Genomic DNA, 20,144 nt, shown 5'->3' on the forward strand with positions numbered 1-20,144 from the left:
TCTGGCCAGTGCCCTCCTGCAGGGCAAAGACTCAGTCTGGCCCATCTTTCCTACTCTAGGAAAAGCTTTATACCTGACATGCAGTGGATGCTCAACAAAATACGAATAAGTGGATAATTGCTAACGTATCACTCAGTCCCCACTGAAATCTCAATATATACAGTCAAGGTTGGTGAGATATTTAATGACCATGGGAAAGAACGAAGCACACCCATTCACAATGGAAACGAATTGATGGTCTTGGCCTCTGGTCACGATGACTGGAGGGGACCATTATCACTGAAATCACTACTAGGGAGAAACGGGCACAGGAAGAGAAGAGCTGAGCAGTCAAGTGGGGAGATGTGAACACCTAGATGCTAGGAGCACCAAGGGCTGCTCAGCTCTTCATACTTTTTAAACATTAAATATGAACCTGTTTACCCAAAGCTTTGGGCAGACAACTGAAAATAAGTATGGCAAATCCTTGCTTACTTGACGGTGAATATTTTCTTGTAAGTTTCTTAGGACCTCTGAGCCCATATCTTTCAGATGATTTGCCTCCAAAAAATTTGTAATACCCAAGACACACATTTCTCTGAGGAATTTTATGGTCATTTGTCACAACTGTACATCCAGGAATCTTTCTCTAAGGGAGCTGACTCAAAAGTAGTTTCTCTACTTCTTTGTCAGAAAAGTTAGTTTAGGAATTGCACAGCAGTAAAATGATTTGATATTTCTCCTCTATTTTTATCATAAAACACCAAAAAAAGAAGCAATTAACAACTGAATTGAATTCCACTTTTTCCTTTACCCATGCTCAAACAGGGACTGAGAAATCTACTGTGTACCAGGCACCGTGCTAGATAAGCACATACTGGTGATGTGCCATGAAAAATGCCCAACATGTGCTACCAAGCAGTCACTGGGAGTGAAAGCCACAGTCAGATGACTGCAGCTGTGCCAAATGCAAGGGCAGGATCCCGTGGTACGCCGCCCAGGAACAGAGGAAGGGCACGTGACCCAGTCTTGGCATACGACAGAAGGTTCCTTGGAGGAAGTGCTTCTTAAACGGGAGAGCAGGAACACAGGAAATGGAGGCAGAGAGCAGAAAGCATGAACAAAAATCAAGGAAGAAAGTGGTGTGTGCAAGGAGCTCAGTGTGAGAGCACAGAGAAGGAAAGCTTTGGTGCCGGGGAAGTGGTGAGAGAGAGAGCAGGCAGGAGGGAGGTCACAGGGGTCCTTGGAGAACACAGTTGCTCACCAGGAGAACACTTTGGCCCACATTACATGAAACTTTCCCTACAAACAATACAAAAAAATCATTGATAAACTTAAATGAAAACAGGCATTTTAACCCCATAGAGCTTTAATCTATCGATAATCACACCACTGGCAAAAGGTTAGGAGTCTGGTTTTGTGGGGGTGGGGGGTTGTTCAGGGAGAAGGAGAAACAAAGGCAGTAAAACACATACTCCCTTCTCTTTATTTTATAAATTTACATTTTCTTGATTTTTTTTAAAGGGCAAAATACTTAGAGATAAAGGCACCCCAAAAGATCTAACAATACTTCATGGAAACTAGCCCGTCTTACGAGTAAAATGTAATGGCAAGAGACCTTATCAAGGACTTGTAATAACAAAAGGGAGTTAAAAAGTTTCTAGGAAGAGAAGAAAGGAATAGAGTTGAGAGTGCCCATTGGCTGCTGCGGTGCGAGGGCCCTGCAGGCAAGCAGGGGCGGGTCCCAGGCAGCGAACACCTGGAAAGAGTAGCTGGCCAGCTTGGGACCCAGACCTGCATGGTTTGGGATGTGAACCCCAAGGCAGGAGTGCTAGGTCACGGGTGTGAAATGACTGTCTCCTGGGGACAGACAAGACAGCTTGTGTCCCTGGCAGGGCAATCCTGCCTTATTCACTCCAAAACAAACTCTCACAATTTGCTTATTCACCAACAGACTGAGAGTCACATTTGCTCCACTGGTCTTTGCTGTTCAATATCAGCATTCACCAAGGACCTAGACCCCTCTCCCCATCTCTCACTGACTAGGCCTCTGCTAGGGCTCAACCTGAAGGAACGGGGCAGAAATGCCTATCTGCACCCCAAGTCCTCACCGACTTGTCTTCTATTTGCTGCGTGCTCTTGAGAAGTGCTCACTGTCCAGCCGCCCTGGTTTTCTGTTTGTTTCCTGATAAAAAGGTAGACTAGCAGTCTCAGAAGTCACTTCCAACTTCCCTGGTTAGAGTTTCAACAAGTGAATAGTCAGTATTTCCCTTTGATAATGAACTGCATAGACTGAACTTCCAGCTCTCCGCTAGAGAAGACCAGCTTTCTAAAACTGCACATTTTAGGCAGAAAACCATTGAAAACATCAAACACAGCATTCCCATAGCTACTTTGTACATGGCATAGTGGGGGATCTGGTTTTATTTATTTATTTGCAGTGATAAGATACATCTTTGGAAGACTTCCCTCTGGAGTTACTCAACACAGCAAGTTATTAGAGCAAATGCCTGTCATATTGTGTCGCAACAGCTGTTGCTTTGGGAACAAGTTAACACTTTGCTTTCCATAAGATGTGTCACTTCCCTTAACAATACTACATCAGTGCTCTATCACGGCCACATGCGGTATTGAAGCAGTGAATCTGAGCCCTAGAAAAAGCACTTTATAAAAATCAGTCATGTTTTAAAATAACTACATTTAAAAATCACTTGAATTTTATTTCTACACTCCCAAACTTGTTTGTAAAGAGCAATAAAGAGTAAAAAAGAAAAGAAAAAAACTCATATTGAGTCACCATACCAAAACTAAATATAACAGAATTCACCAATTCTCCCCCAAATAACAAATATATTTTGTTTTAAACTATACATTGCTTGTTAGAAAAATAAGGCATAATTTCCCTTACAATGTTATCAAGAAAGCGACTGTGGAAATGGAGGCAGCTCGCTGCAGAGCTGGACTCTGAGTTGAGAAACCCAAATGCTCTCGGTTTCCTTGGCTTTGAAAAGGCAGCAAATGAATCCTTCCTGACAGCATGGTCTCAAGACCCAGGGAGGCAGTATTTGTAAAATAAAGTAGGCGGGTTCGCCCAACGACTGCACGTAATAGGAGCTTGTCACAGGAAATAGAATAAGTCATTTTGTTGTGATAATAAAGATTTTTATAAAGTAAATAATGTTTTTCTTCTTATATATTTGCCTGTAGATATTAGTAGGTTTTAATACTCAGAAACAAGAAATTTGGGTATCAGTGAACAACTTTGAAGAAATGATGATGGTGCCTTTGAGCAATTAACAGCTGCAATAATTGATAAACTCGCTGGATCTAATTAATCCCTCATGCCAGCACTGAAATTTATCAAGCAAGACTTACATGTATCATTCATATACTCTCATTTAAAGGTACAAGAAAAGAGAGATTACACAAAATGTGATGTATGTGTTAAAGGGGATATAGGGGTAGTGAGCCTGAGAAGTAAATCTAGATTGCAAAGCACGAGGCCAGGTTGTTGTGGACAGCCTGCTCAATTCAAGGGTCAGACCCCTGTCCATGCCTCACTCTCCTTCCAGGCAGCACTTGGCCAAGGGTATCACTCCTTTCTCTTAGAAAGTGCTCCCTCTCTGGTTTGCAGAACACCACACTTGCCTGGCTTTCTTCCCTCTCCCCTCGCTGCCCATCCCCAGTCTCCTCTGTGGCTCTCTCCTCTTCCTGACTTCTGAACAACAGATCATCTTAGGGCTCCAACCTCTGACCAACCTCCTTTCTCTCTATCTCACTCTCCAAATGGTCTTATTTTTCTCCATGGTTTAAGTACACCCCCCAAGCAATGTCTCCCAAATGCACACTTTCCGCCCAAAGGGCTACTTTAACTCTAAACTCTGGGACCCCAAAGCCTACATAATATCTCCACTAGGTGTCCTGAACTCAACATGTCTGAAAACTACACAAGCTTCCTCTTAGTAATCTATCTCAGCCTTCCCCATCACTAAAAATAACAGCTTCATCCCTCCAGTTGCTAAGAAAGTGTCCTCATTCACTCTGCTCTTTCCCTCACACCTCACACCAGGCCATCAGTGAATCCGGTCAGCTGTGCCTTCGGAATGTAACTAGATAAAGTAAACTTCTGCTTCCAGGAAGATGAAGCACACATACGTTCCCCTATTGCTTCTTTTAGTCACCACGAAAATCCCTGGTGATCATCTATGAAACAAATAGAAGAGGCAGAAAGATGGGAGAAGAAGAAGGCCGACCGGGAAACCTGGAGTCCAAGGAATGATGTGATGGTGAGTTCAGGTTTTCTTTTTGTTCGTTCATCTAATACTTAGAGCACAGGGAGCCAATAACTGGGAAACAGCAAGGGACACAGCAGCAGGCCAGCCCCCTGCTGCGGTCATGTCAAAGAAGGGAGGAAGGTGAGGCTTTTATCACCACCAGGTAGTAACATTCACTGCATATGGAAAAGCAAGCAACCCAGAAATGCTAACAATCACAGTGAAAAAAATTTCCAACAAAAACAGTTTGGTTTGATCCCTGGGTTGGGAAGATCCCCTGGAGAAGGAAATGGCAACCCACTCCAGTATTCTTGCCATGGGAAATCCCATGGACAGAGGAGCCTGGTGGGATACAGTCCATGGGGTCGCAAAGAGTGGGACATAACTGAGCAACTAAACCACCACCACCACCAAAGAACCAGGTAAGGGTCTGCCTATCAAAGCAAGAAACTTTTAGAAAATAACCACTTGACACAAGTCTAACACTATGGAGGACTTCCCTGATGGTTCAGTGGTTAAAAATCTTCCTGCCAATGCATGGGACACGGGTTCAATCCCTGGTCCAGGAAGATTCCACATGGCACCCGTTTACCACAACTACTGAGTCTGCACTCCAGAACCTACAAGCCACATGTGCTGACCTCATGTGCTGCAACTACTAAAGCCCACGCACCCTAGAGCCTGTGCTCTGCAACAAGAGAAGCCACGACAATGGGAAGCCTGCACACCACAACTAGAGAATAGCTGTCCACTTGAGGCAACTAGAGAAAGCCCAAGTGCAGCAATGAAGACCCAGTGCAGTCAAAAATAAAATAATTTTTTAAAAAAAAACACAGAATAAAATGTTGGCCCCAACTCCACTCTGATCAGTGGAGACCAAGAGGGGAGCCTAGTTTTTGACTTCCGACAGGCTGTAGTAAGGTGCCCTCCCTGCTCCACTCACACAAAAGGATGTAGAAGACAAAGCTGAATGTGGGGTCAAGACGTTGATCTCCGTAGAGTAGCAGGGCCACCGTTCACAGTGAGAGTGGAGACCACGTGGGGACCTGGACTTCCACCCCTGCAACATGGGAATTAGACATCCCTCCCCCTGGGGCGATAGCAGAGGAGGCCGAGTGGAGAGTTAGGACTTTCACCACCAACCATAGTAGTGAGACCACCTTTGCAAACCTATCGTGTAAGAGGAAATCATAGTTAAAGTTGTAATGATTCAGTCCTTCCCCTCCTGGTCAGGATGGCATCAGCAGAAGCATAGTGGGAAGCCAGAACTCTCACTATGGCCCAGAAGTACCAAGGAGGGCTCCTCCTTATGTCAACACAGTCTAAGTGGGGAACCTGGAATTCCATCCCACCTGATTTTATTGAGGCGATGCGCCCCCCCCCCCCCCCGCCACTGCTGCAGGAGCAGGGTAAAAAAGCCAAAAAAAAACAGGCGATCTCGAGTTTACTAACATAATATATCCAAATCCCTGGCTTCATTTTTTTTTCATTGTTCCTTTTTATTTTTTAAATTGCGAAAATATGATAACACATTTACAGGAGATTTGGAAAATACAGAACAAAGTTACATATAGTTTCACCATATATTACAATTGTTTTAAGTTGATAAATTAAGATGTTTAGTTGGAGTTTCAATATCAAACTCTCAGAAGTTAACAATGAATGGATAGAGAAGTAGAAGAATATAGTATACCTGAAGAGCATTATGAACCAATTTGACATAATTAAGATTTATACGATTTTCACACAACAGTAGGATACAAATTTTATTCAAGTTCCCGTAGACTTTAAACTAGGAGACACTGGAATATATCCAGAGACATGAGACCAAGTGCAGCAGACATTTAATTTCCAAATACATGGGATTTTTTAAAAAGTATCTTTGATGTTAATCTCTCATTTAAATGCTTTCTTCTCTGCAACCACCCTCTGTGTTTTTCCATTCTTCTAACTTTATTGAGGTTTTCAATGGCTAAGTCAAAGATCTGGTTTCATTTTTAAATGAGGGCATACCAAGAACCAGAAAAATCTCAACTTCAATGGAAAAGATCACTCAGTAGATGGCAATGAAGATAGAGATGTTAAAATTATCTAAGAAGGGCTTTGAGAGAGTCATGATAAAAATGTCTCAAAGGGTAAACATGTACACATGTACATGCTTGACCCAAATTGAAGAGAAAATAAAAGTTACTGGCAAATAAATAAAAGATATAAAAAGAACCAAAAGGAAAATTTAGAAATGAAAAATATAGTAGCCCAAAATAAAAATGCAGTGGATAATCTAGACAGTCAAATGGTGCAGAGAAGAGATATACTCTAAAAAAACTTCAGATAATTCAAATGGAATGAAAGTTTTAAAAATCCAAGTAACCCTTAGAAAGGCAGGATAAAGAAAAGAGAAATGAAAAACAGAGAGAACAAACAGAAAACAAAAATTAAAATGGCAGGGTGAAGATCAATAATAACATTAAGTACAAATAGTATGAAAAAAAGTAAAAGTGTTAGTTGCTCAGTCATTCTAATTCTTGCAACCCCATGGACTAGCCCGCCAGGCTCCTCTGTTCATAGAATTCTCCAGGCAAGGATATTGGAGTGGGTTGCCATTCCCTTCTCTAGTGGATCTTCCCGATCCAGGGATCGAACCTGGGTCTCCTAAGTTGCAGGCAGATCCTTTACCATCTGAGCCACCAAGGAAGCCCATACACTAAAAGTGTAGACTTTGCCTTAATGTGTATGTACCTAACAACAGAGTATTAAACTATGCGAGGCAAAAACTGATAGAGCTTAGAAGAGGATAAGAAGGATACACTGTTACATTGGGAGACTTCAACACCTCTCTATCAGAATGGACAGATCCATCTGGCAGGAAATCAGAAAGGACACAGCCAGACTCAACAAGGTCATCAATCAACTGGATACACAGTTGAAACCCTGGAACAACATGGGTTGGAACTGCATGGGTCCTCTAATATGTGGAATTTTTCAATAAATATGCAGTTGTCCCTCCTAAGCCATCAGGTCCACATCCGTGGATTCAATCCAGATGGGTTTACTGTTAAGTTCTACCAAATATTTAAAGAAGAAATTATACCAGTTCTCTCTCTACAATATCCCAGAGGGAAAGAAGCAGATGTCATACTTTCTAACTCATTCTATGAGGCCAATGTTATCCTAATATCAAAACCAGACATTTATAGGGAAAGGAAACTATACTCAATATCTCTCATGAACATAGATGCAGAAATCATCAACAAAATATTAGCTAACTGAATCCAACAATGCATAATTATACATGATGATCAGGTAGGCTTTATCCCAGGTATTCAAGGCACCTTCAACATACAGAAATCAGTTAATATAACCTATCACGTCACCACATCAACAAGGCTAAAAAAGAAAAATCACATGATCGTATCAGTAGATGAGAACAAACATTTGACAAAATCCAACACCAATCCATGATAAAAACTCTCAGTAAACTAGGAATGAAAGGGAAATTCCTCAAGTTGATAATGCATATTTAGGAAGCCCTATAAGCACACACAGACAGCTAATATCATTCTTAATGGTGAGAAGCTGGAAAGTTTTCCACTAACATCGGAAATAAGACAAGGATGTCTCCTCTCACCACTCATTTCAACTGCTCTGGAAATCCTAATTATGCTATTAGATAAGAAAAGGAAACAAGGAAACAAAAGGTATACATATGGAGAAGGAAGAAATAAAGCTGTTTTTGTAGATGATATGATTGTCTATAAAGAAAATCTGAAAGAATCCATTAAAAAAAAAAAAAAAACCCCACTGCTGGAGTGATTAGAATAAGGTTTCAGGATACAAGGTTAATATACAAAAAATTTTTTTTTCATTACAACAATAAACAAGTGGAACTTGAAATTAAAAACTTATAGTTTACATTAGAGCCCTCCAAAATAAATATTTAGGTTTAAATCTAACAAAATATATATAAGATTTATATGAGGAAAACTATAAATCTGATGAACAAAAGAAAAGAATTAAATAAATGGAAAGATGTTCCAGGTCTAGAGTAGTAAGATAACATTATCAGGCTGTCAGTTCTTTTTAACTTGATGTAGACATTCAATACTGCTCCAATCAAAATTCCAGCAGGTTATTTTGTAGATATAGACAATTGATTCTAAAATATATTTGGAGAAGCAAAAGACCTAGAATAATACAATACTGAAGAAGAAAATTACCGTGGGAGGACTGACTACCCGGCTTCAGGATTTTCCATGAAGCCAGAGTAATCAAGAGAGTGTGGTACTGGCTAAAGAGTAGACGGATGTAGATCAGTGACACAGAACAGAGAGCCTAGAAATGGACCCACAAAAGGATAATCAACTGACATCTGACAAAGGAGCAAAGATAATAAAACGGAGCAAAGAAAACGCTGCTGAAACAAGTGGACATCAAATGCAGAAAAAAAGGAATCTAGAATCAGACTTTACACTCTTCACAAAAATTAACTAAAAATGGATCGTAGACCTAAAAGTAAAACATAAAACTATACAATCTTTAAAAGATATTACAGGGAAAACCTTGTGTATGGTGATGACTTTTTAGATGTCCTTGGGTATAGTGGTGACTTTTTAGATACACCAAAGAAACAAGCCATAAAAGAAATAACTGATAAGCTGGACTTCATTAAAATTAAAAGCATCTGCTCTGTAAAAGACAATGGCAAGAGAATGAAAAGACAAGCTACAGCTTGGAATAAAATATTTGCACAAGACAACTGATGAAACACTGATCTGAAGTACACAATGGACTGTTAAAACTCAACAATAAGAAAACAAACACCTTAGAAAAATGGCTCAAAGACCTTAATAGACACCTCAGATAACAGAATTCATATCTCCTCCACCTCTGCACCCCCAGGCCCCTTAGTCTCCAGGTTCTTTCCCCATCTTATGTTTCTCTGGACACCTGTCATCTTCCAACATACTGTAAAACTGGTTCCCTTTATGTCACTTTCCCTGCCTCCCCTCACTAGGATGGCAACCCCATGAGGGCAGGGATTTCCAGCTCTTTTGTTCACTGTTGTTTCCCGGAACCTAGGACAGTGAATACACACAGTGTTTGCTGAGTCCATTTTAATCAGCATTGTCACATAGAGTAGCCAATCTTGGCCAGTACATGTGGCAATATTAACTCTCATGTACTAGGATGATGGGGATCATGACATTAATAATGAGCTTTATTTATGAAGTCCTTATTCTTGACCAGAAACTGTACCAAATGCTTGATGTGGTCACACACACACACACACACACACACACACACACACACACACACATATTTACGAAGTCCTTATTCTTGACCAGAAACTGTACCAAATGCTTGATGTGGTCACACACACACACACACACACACACACACACACACATATTTACGAAGTCCTTATTCTTGACCAGAAACTGTACCAAATGCTTGATGTGGTCACACACACACACACACACACACACACACATATTTACGAAGTCCTTATTCTTGACCAGAAACTGTACCAAATGCTTGATGTGGTCACACACACACACACACACACACACACACACACACACACACACACATATTTACGAAGTCCTTATTCTTGACCAGAAACTGTACCAAATGCTTGATGTGGTCACACACACACACACACACACACACACACACACACATATTTACGAAGTCCTTATTCTTGACCAGAAACTGTACCAAATGCTTGATGTGGTCACACACACACACACACACACACACACATATTTACGAAGTCCTTATTCTTGACCAGAAACTGTACCAAATGCTTGATGTGGTCACACACACACACACACACACACACACACATATTTACGAAGTCCTTATTCTTGACCAGAAACTGTACCAAATGCTTGATGTGGTCACACACACACACACACATGCACTCAGAGAGCACAGCATTCCACTAGGGAGAAGCTAGGATGAACTGACATGCCTTGGAGATGACTTCTTTGGGGTGTTGTAAGTTGGGATAGCATATTAAGAATGAATGACATTTATTGAATACCAAAGACAGGGCAACCACTATGCTAAGCATTTGTACTATTCTCTCTTTCTATTTTAACCCCTGTATGAGGTTGATACTAAGCTCATCTTCCTTCCACAGACAAGTGAGGTGAATCTGGGGGAGACCAGAGACAGGAAGTCACGGCTCCAGGTAGTGAACGTAGACATGCTGACCGCAAGCCCAGCTTGTAACGCCCACAGAACCTGTACCAAGAGCCAGTCCCTGCGCCGAGCACTCTGAACAGCATTCATCTAGTTCACAAAAGAGGGGTCAGGAAACAGTGACCGTTTAGCTGGTGGCAGCTCCATTCAACTCAGAGCTGTCAACTCAAAACAGACATCACCTTTTCTGTGCAGGCTCCCTGTCACAGTAGTTAATACTGAGGTCCCGGAAGTCTCGCGAGAAGAGGCGGTCGCTATAGCGGAGCCTTCTGGCTGTGTGTGTGTTTGAGGAGGATCCGGCGCCGAAGCTGCAGACGGTTTGCTGAGCCCGTTAGTGTCCCTTCGGAGACTCAACGCCGGCGTCATGTCCCGGTACCTGCGCCCCCCCAACACGTCTCTCTTCGTGAGAAACGCAGCCGACGATACCAGGTCTGAAGATTTACGTCGGGAATTTGGTCGTTATGGTCCTATAGTTGATGTGTATGTTCCACTTGATTTCTACACTCGCCGTCCAAGAGGATTTGCATATGTTCAATTTGAGGATGTTCGTGATGCCGAAGATGCTTTACATAATTTGGACAGAAAGTGGATTTGTGGACGCCAAATTGAAATACAGTTTGCACAGGGGGATCGAAAGACTCCAAATCAGATGAAAGCCAGGGAAGGGAGGAATGTGTATAGTTCTTCACGCTATGATGATTATGACAGATACAGACGTTCTAGAAGCCGAAGTTATGACAGAAGAAGATCAAGAAGTCGGTCCTTCGATTACAACTATAGAAGATCTTATAGTCCTAGAAACAGTAGACCGACTGGAAGACCACGGCGTAGCAGAAGCCATTCCGACAATGATAGATTCAAACACCGAAATCGATCTTTTTCAAGATCTAAATCCAATTCAAGATCACGGTCCAAGTCCCAGCCCAAGAAAGAAATGAAGGCTAAATCACGTTCTAGGTCTGCATCTCACACCAAAACTAGAGGCACCTCTAAAACAGATTCCAAAACACATTATAAGTCTGGCTCAAGATATGAAAAGGAATCAAGGGAAAAAGAAGCACCTAGATCCAAATCTCAGTCAAGATCACAGTCTAGGTCTAGGTCAAAATCTAGGTCAAGGTCTGGACTAGTCCTAAGTCCAGTGGTCACTGATAGTATAAACCATGATATTTTTAGGCATGTATCATTCATTTACTCATAGTTTGGTTTACTTAAATTATCAGGAATACAATGTTGCAATGATGCTTATAAAACACTTGTCAGTTTTCCCTGTACCAGGCAATGGTTATAATTAAAATGATATGCTGTTGAGAAGCCACTCTTAAGAGTCCAGTTTGTTTAATGTTATGGGCAGCTACCAATTCGTGGTGTCTCTGTATATTTTTGTAAAGATTCTCATTTTTTATGCTTGAAGTATTGGTGAAAAGATGTTGGTTGACCATAATTTGCAACATTGTCTTATTAAAAATAAACTTTCATATCCATATTTGGTAGAACTGTTAACCTAGAAATGTAGCTTGCTAATAAGATAGAATGATAAAAAAGTGAAGTTGTAGCCACAGTACAACACTGACCGACCAGACACATTTAGGTTCAGGGTGGACCTTTTTGTCTTGTCAAGATGTCTAGGCCCGTGATGATAATTTATGGCACAGTGTGGAATAGTTCTTTTGTTAACCCCCACTGTCTTGGGAAATGACAACTGGGTTAAGTAGCATTTTCAGGCAGATTGTTTGATTGAAACAAGGAGCCTTCACTTTCCTGGTTTCCATGAAGATTTGGAACCATACAAACGTCGGAAAAACTCACCTTAAAATTTGGGCAGGTTGATGATGGCAGAAATAATTTTAAGGGGAAAAGAATGCTCTTACGTAGTTACTCTAAACTTTAAGGAGCGTTGTTGACCATAATGCATAGTTTTCTTACTGCTATTAAAAGCAAGTAAAGTGCTTCAAAGGAGGTTTTGTTTGTGAGTGCATAGTATAAAAGGACTGAATTTTGATGCTTAAAGCCCTTGGTGTGTGCATTTGTATCAAAATGTGCCCATCTCTTTATGAAGGAAGCTTGTTCTTCACACCTCAGTTTATTTAACGTGAGGCAAGTTAAAAAGCAACACTCCCATTTCTAAGTGATTCTCTGGTGCCATGAGATTTAAAATAACTTTGGAAAAAATTAATTTCAAGAAAGTCACATCTCTTGAGTTTTTGATTGATTATCAGTGTAGTACCTGATAAAAATAAGAAAATAATACCCTACTCTTTATAAAAATGTTTAACATCTCTCTGTGAGATCATGTGGGGGCAATAAAAAGTGACTTGATATGTCCAGTCTCATTTCAGAGTAAAAGCTAGCATCTTTAAAATTTTAGATTGCTTGCTTACAGGCATAAGTAAGAAATGTTGTGGGGAAACTATCCCTTTTAGAGGATTTTTTTCAGTTTTGGTTTTAGAGATCTAGGCCTTGCCTGTAAAGAACAAAAGGTGGTTTTTAAATACTGTTTGTGGAATGTGTTTAAAGGATTGATTCTAGAACCTTTGTATATTTGATAGTATTTCTAACTTTCATTTCTTTACTGTTTGCAGTTAATGTTCATGTTCTGCTATGCAATCATTTATATGCACGTTTCTTTAATTTTTTTAGATTTTCCTGGATGTATAGTTTAAACAAAAAGTCTATTTAAAACTGTAGCAGTAGTTTGCAGTTCTAGCAAAGAGGAAAGTTGTGGGGTTAAACTTTGTATTTTCTTTCTTATAGAAGCTTCTAAAAAGGTATTTTTATATGTTCTTTTTAACAAATATTGTGTACAACCTTTAAAACATCAATGTTTGGATCAAAACAAGACCCTGCTTATTTTCTTCTTGCTGTAAATTAAGCAAACATGCTATAATAAAAACAAAATGAAGGAAAAAAAAAAATACTGAGGTCCCCTCCACACACACTCTTTCTCCTTGTATTTCTCTCCAAGTATGTGACTGGTTTATTTTTTGCCTCTACTGCAATGAAAGCCTCAGGAGGGCAAGAATTTAGGGCTGGCTCTAGAGCATCCAGAACAGTGCCCAACATACAGCAAACACTCAATAAATTTTTTTTTCATCAAATCTAGTTAATACTGTTTTCTCAAAAAAGGTCTGAAGCCTGAGGCAGAAGCGATGCTAGTTAAAGATAAAATCGAGGCCAAGATGGTCTTCTTGCTCCTTTCTGGTTTAAATAGCCAGTGTAAAAGAAGACAGAGGAAACTAAGCGTTATTTGGGGTCCAGACTTGGAGTTGGGCACAGAGTGTGGGTAATACAGGTATAATTCTGAAGAGGAGCTTGGGCCCTGGGTCAGAAGTCTTGGGGATGAATGTCTAGAGTGTCCCAGTAGTTCTCAATGAGGTGGTTCTGTGCCCATCCAGATACCCCAGGATATTTGGCAATGGTTGGAGATATTTTTGATGGTCACACCAAGAGGTATCACTGACATCTAGTGGGTACAGACCAGAGATGCTGCTAAATGTCCTACAACGCATAGGACCATCCTCCCACCATAGTCATCTGGCCCCAGTGTCCACATGCCAAGGCTGAGAAACCCTGGTCTACGGCGCCAGGAGGTGTCCTTTCATTAAAGGGGGTTTCTACTTGTGTGTGTAGCTGACAGCGTCACAAATATTACCGGCACCCTTTGTCCAGGTTGCATGTAGCCTGTCCTCTGGGAAGGGAAGCCAAGGTACACTGTTGTAAATGACCAAACAGTCTTGTTTACAGGGGCTTCCCATGTGGCGCAGTGGTAAAGAATCCACCTGTCGATGCAGGAGATGCAGATTCTATCCCTGGGTTTGATCCCTGGGTCGGGAAGATCCCCTGGAGTAGGGCATGGCAACGCACTCCAGGATTCTTGCCTGGAGAATCCCATGGACAGAGGAGCCTGGCGGGCTACAGTCCATGGAGTCACAGAGAGTCAGACATGACTGAGCAACTAAGAACAGAAGGTATTTCCAAATAACTAGGTACTTGACATTTGTGACCAGAAAAGAAAAAAAAAGAAAGAGTGAACTGTATTTTCTATTAAACTTTGCAGAGCATGCTTTTTTTTTCCCTCTACACAACTTAAACAGATCAGAAGTATTTAAAACTATCTGGCAAATTTACAACCATGTCCAGAATCATCATATACAAACAAAAGAACTGGCAAATAAGACATGCTACACTAGCATACTGGAATTGCAAGTAGAACATGGTGGGGGGTGAGCTGGGGAGGGGGGGTACATTCCAATGAGATCAGTGTCCTGTGACATGTTGATCGGTCTCCTCAATTGTTGAAGCATTTATATTAACCCTAGACTCAAATCTTAATTCAGTCATTCACTGCTTCAAGCTGTCCAGTACAAGGGCATGCATTTTTATGGTTTAGTTTGCCCTGAAGAGTAAAGTGTGGAGCTGTTTTGTGGGGACCTGCAGCTTTCTAAAAGGCTGTGCTCTTTGAGTTGCCTTCCCAAGGCCCAGGGTTGGCTAATGGCAAAGGTCTCCACTTCCTCGCTGCCCACTCCCTGGACACCCGGTGTGAGGTTTCACGTTCTGTCCTTCTGCTGCCCTGCCCCTTGAGGAGGATCACTGCCTTCTGACCTCTCTCCGGAGGAGAGGAGGAGAAGCCTGGGGCAGGGCTTGGCTCCCAGGAGGATCCGATGTCAGAATGTGCAGGAAAATGATGGAGAAAAAGCAATGCCAGGGAGAGAGAGCTGGGCCCCCGGCTCAGCCCCAGGGGATGGCCCGTGCCCAGCAACAGGACATAGAGCAGAAGGGCTGTGGTCGCAGGCGCTGCTGGCTTGGCTAGATTCCGCAGGAGCTGGCTTCACGGGCCTCCCCTTGGTGGCGAGGGAGCTACCAGGGCTCAGCAGAACCTCTGCATCATCGGGGTGTTACCAAGCCCTCTTGCCCCTTCTCATCCTCGTCCACTCCTCGCCTGCACTGAGGACAGCCTCGTTCTGCCCAAGACTGGCGCCTGTGCAGACCCCTCTGACAGCACACCAGCCAGCCATCGCCTTGATTCTCCCTGCTTCTCGCTCTTTCTCCTTCCTGGACTGTCTTTGCTTCTTTCCTTCTCCTAAGTATAACTGACATTTTACCACCTTCTTTACTATGACCTCTCTTAAAGATCATAATGTATCAAAAACCATCTCTGCAATTCTTGGTAAATGTTATGCTAATTAAAGTCTTTTAAATCAGTTGGTAGTCCTGCACATCAAGCTACTTGCTGAATTGTTTCAAACTGGTATTCCACTATCAACCCAAATTTAATGTGTCTAAATCCAAACTAAATCCCCAGTCTTCACTTCAAAACAGGCCCTCTCCTCCTGATTCTCATATTTCTGTCTTCCTACCACATTTTCTTAGTTACACGATACAGTACTGGTTGGCAAGCAGTTTGGTACCTTGGGAAAATAATAAAAATGCAATTTTATTCCTACCTTTTGATTCACATTTATGTAAATATAATCCAAAGAACTTATACAAATTACAACAAATGTTACACACATAAAATTATCTTTAATGTGGAGGTGGCAACTAACATTTAAAATCTGAGAGACTATTAGGCACAAACATGGAGAAATATTAGCTAACTTAAAAATTAAAAAGTGAGATATACGTTTATATTTATAATGATCAAAACAATGTACAATATGCATGTAAAAAGGACTGGAAAGAAATACACTAAAATAATATTTATTGTCTGGAGGAAAGTGACCATATTAGCTTGACTGTATGTTATTTAGTAGTTATATCTACTCCTGTGGGCAAAAATCCCTTAGAAGAAATGGAGCAGCCATCATAGTCAACAAAGAGCCCGAAATACAGTACTTGGATGCAATCTCAAAAATGACAGAATGACCTCTGTTCGTTTCCAAGGCAAACCATCATTCAATATCACAGTAATTCAAGTCTATGCCCTGACCAGTAATGCTGAAGAAGCTGAAGTTGAATGGTTCTATGAAGACCTACAAGACTTTTTAGAACTAACACCCCCCAAAAATGTCCTTTTCATTATAGGGGACTGGAATGCAAAAGTAGGAATTCAAGAAATACCTGGAGTAACAGGAAAATTTGGCCTTGGAGTACAAAATGAAGCAGGGCAAAGGCTAATAGAGTTTTGCCAAGAGAACACACTGGTCATAGCAAACACCCTCTTCCAACAACACAAGAGAAGACTCTACACATGGACATCACCAGATGGTCAACACTGAAATCAGATTGATTATACTCTTTGCAGCCAAAGATGGAGAAGTTCTATACATTCAGCAAAAACAAGACTGGGAGCTGACTGTGGCTCAGATAATGAACTCCTTATTGCCAAATTCAGACTTAAATTGAAGAAAGTAGGGAAAACCATTAGACCATTCAGGTATGACCTAAATCAAATCCCTTATGATTATACAGTGGAAGTGAGAAATAGATTCAAGGGATTAGATCTGACAGACAGAGTGCCTGATGAACTATGGACAGAGGTTCATGACACTGTACAGGAGACAGGGATCAAGACCATCCCCAAGAGAAAGAAATGCAAAAAGGCAAAATGGTTGTCTGAGGAGGCCTTACAAATAGCTGTGAAAGAAAGAGAAGCAAAAGGCAAAGGAGAAAAGGAAAGACATACCCATTTGAATGCAGAGTTCCAAAGAAGAGCAAGGAGAGATAAGAAAGCCTTCCTCAGTGATCAGTGCAAGGAAATAGAGGAAAACAATAGAATGGGAAAGACTAGAGATCTCTTCAAGAAAATTAGAGATACCGAGGGAACATTTCATGTAAACATGGGCACAATAAAGAGCAGAAATGGTATGAACCTAACAGAAGCAGAAGATACTAAGAAGAGGTGGCAAGAATACACAGAAGAACTATACAAAAAAGGCCTTCATAACCCAGATAATCAAGATGGTGTGATCAGTTACCTAGAGCCAGACATCTTGGAATGCAAAGTCAAATGGGCCTTAGGAAGCATCACTATGAACAAAGCTAGAGGAGGTGATGGAATTCCAGCTAAGCTATGTCAAATCCTAAAAGATGATGCTGTGAAAGTTCTGCACTCAATATGCCAGCAAATTTGGAAAACTCAGCAGTGGCCACAGGACTGGAAAACGTCAGTTTTCATTCCAAAAATCCCAAAGAAACGGAATGCCAAAGAATGCTCAAACTACCACACAATTGCATTCATCTCACACACTAGCAAAGTAATTCTCAAAATTCTCCAAGCTAGGTTTCAACAGAACGTGAACCATGAACTTCCAGATGTTCAAACTGGATTTAGAAAAGGCACAGGAGCCAGAGATCAATTGCCAACATCCGCTGAATCATCAAAAAAGCAAGAGAGTTCCAGAAAAACATCTTCGGTTCAGTTTGGTTTGGTCCAGTCGCTCAGTCATGTCCGACTCTTTGCGACCCCATGAATCGCAGCATGCCAGGCCTCCCTTTCCATCACCAACTCCTGGAGTTTACTCAAACCCATGTCCATTGAGTCGGTGATGCCATCCAGCCATCTCATCCTCTGTTGTCCCCTTCTCCTCCTGCTCCCAATCCCCCCCAGCAATGAGTCAACTCTTCACATGAGGTGGCCAAAGTATTGGAGTTTCAGGTTCAGCATCAGTCCTTCCAATGAACACCCAGGACTGATCTCCTTTAGGATGGACTGGTTGGATCTCCTTGAAAAACATCTACTTCTGCTTTATTGACTACGCCAAAGCCTTTGACTGTATGGATCACAACAAACTATGGAAAATTCTTCAAGAGATAGGAATAACAGACCACTTGACTTGCCTCCTGAAAAATCTGTATGCAGGTCAAGAAGCAACAGAACTGGACATGGAAAAACAGACTGGATCCAAATTGGGAAAGGAATACATCAAGGCTGTATATTGTCACCCTGCTTATTTAATTTACATGCAGAGTACATTAGAAATGCTGGACTGGATGAAGCACAAGCTGGAATCAAGATTGCTGGGAGAAATGTCAATAACCTCAGATATGCAGATGACACCACCCTTATGGCAGAACGTGAAGAGGAACTAAAAAGCCTCTTAATGAAAGTGAAAGAGGAGAGTGAAAAAGTTGGCTTAAAACTTAACACTCATAAAACTAAGATCATGGCATCTGGTCCCATCACTTCATGAAAATAGATGAGGAAACAGTGGAAACAGGGACAGATTTTATTTTCTTGGGCTCCAAAATCACTGCAGATGGTGACTACAGCCATGAAATTAAAAGATGCTTGCTCCTTGGAAGAAAAGTTATGACCAACCTAAACAGCATATTAAAAATCAGAGACATTACTTTGCTGATAAAGGTCCATCTAGTCAAAGCTATGGTTTTCCCAGTAGTCATGTATGGATGTGAGAGTTGGACTATAAAGAAAGCTAAGTGCTGAAGAATTGATGTTTTTGGACTGTGGTGTTGGAGAAGACTCTTGAGAGTCCCTTGGACTGCAAGGAGATCCAACCAGTCCATCCTAAAGACAATCAGTCCTGAATATTCACTGGAAGGACTGATGCTGAAACTGAAACTCTTTGAAATACTTTGGCCACCTGATGGGAAGAACTGACTCATTGGAAAAGACCCTGATGCTGGGAAAGATTGAAGGTGGGAGGAGAAGGGGATGACAGAGATGGTTGGATGGCATCACCAACTCAATGGGCATGAGTTTGAGTAAACTCTGGGAGTTGGTGATGGACAGGGAGGCCTGGGGTGCTGCAGTCCATGGGGTCACAAAGAGTCGGACACGACTGAGGGAATGAACTGAACTGATGTTATATAAACTGAATTACATCTTATTCAGAAAGCAGTTTCTTTATCAGCCTAGATACCCCTAGATTTCTTCTGTTTGGCTACCAAATTTACATGTTAACTCTTTAATATCATTTATGCCCATCATTCCCTCTTGACCTTTGTTGCCCCATCCCTTGTCCTGCCCTGATAATGTCCAGGGAGGACCAAGATGCTGGTCCATGAGGAGGATCCTGTAGGTTGGTCCATCAACCCTCTGAACTCTTCTCCCCCTCCCCCTCTCCTTTTCCTTTCCTCCCCTGCCACAGAGCCTGGAAAGCAAGCAACTCCAAGCCCCAGCCCAGCAAGGCCATGTGACATGGTTCCGACAAGGGAAGCATTGGCAGAAATCTACTGGAGAATTCCAGGAACACGCCTGCTCTCCTGAAGATGGGAGAACATGACAGAAGCTGTCCACCTGCCAAGGATGTGGAAGAAAAGGAGGAAAGGCCAGGGTCCCTGACAGCATCATGATAGCAGCTGCTTCTGAACTTCTTATTGTGGGACAAAAATAACCCTTATTCTTCAGTTGCTATTTGTTTTTGGCTACTTCCAGCTTGATGAACTGCTGACTAACACCTTGCCTAGTCGCCTTCTTGCTTCTAGTCTTACATCACTCACATCACCCCACCTTTTTTCCTAAGACTGAAGAATGAGCAGACCAGAAAAGAATAGTAAATAAATATTGACAATAAAGGTAAAAGAGAGCTGACACATGAAAACAATGTTGTAGACCTAAAAAAGTTACCAGAAGTATGAAAAAACAATTTTAAGAGTAAACGAGGCCCACTGAGTAAAGGTTTAAAAATTCCTACATGCATCAGGAGTTATTCAAGGCATCAGTGTCAGTACCACAGTCCAGTCCAGTTAGTGCAGACTCTCAAGAAATAGTAGTTCTACAAA

At 41.5% G+C, this 20,144-nt stretch overlaps 2 protein-coding genes across 2 annotated transcripts in view; one reads left to right on the forward strand and one right to left on the reverse strand.

Annotated features, from left to right (window-relative positions):
- Positions 1–20,144, reverse strand: part of TMEM182 (transmembrane protein 182) — a 53,369-nt gene that overhangs the window by 22,283 nt on the left and 10,942 nt on the right. The gene's annotated exons all lie outside the window — the stretch shown is intronic.
- On the forward strand, positions 10,713–12,578 carry LOC133065125 (serine/arginine-rich splicing factor 10-like). The gene is given in 2 exon segments (XM_061155840.1): positions 10,713–11,578; positions 11,581–12,578. Coding segments are annotated over 2 exon segments (786 nt in total). The 5' UTR covers positions 10,713–10,824; the 3' UTR covers positions 11,613–12,578.

Source organism: Dama dama, chromosome 11 (assembly GCF_033118175.1).
Source record: "Dama dama isolate Ldn47 chromosome 11, ASM3311817v1, whole genome shotgun sequence".
NCBI lineage: Eukaryota > Metazoa > Chordata > Mammalia > Artiodactyla > Cervidae > Dama > Dama dama.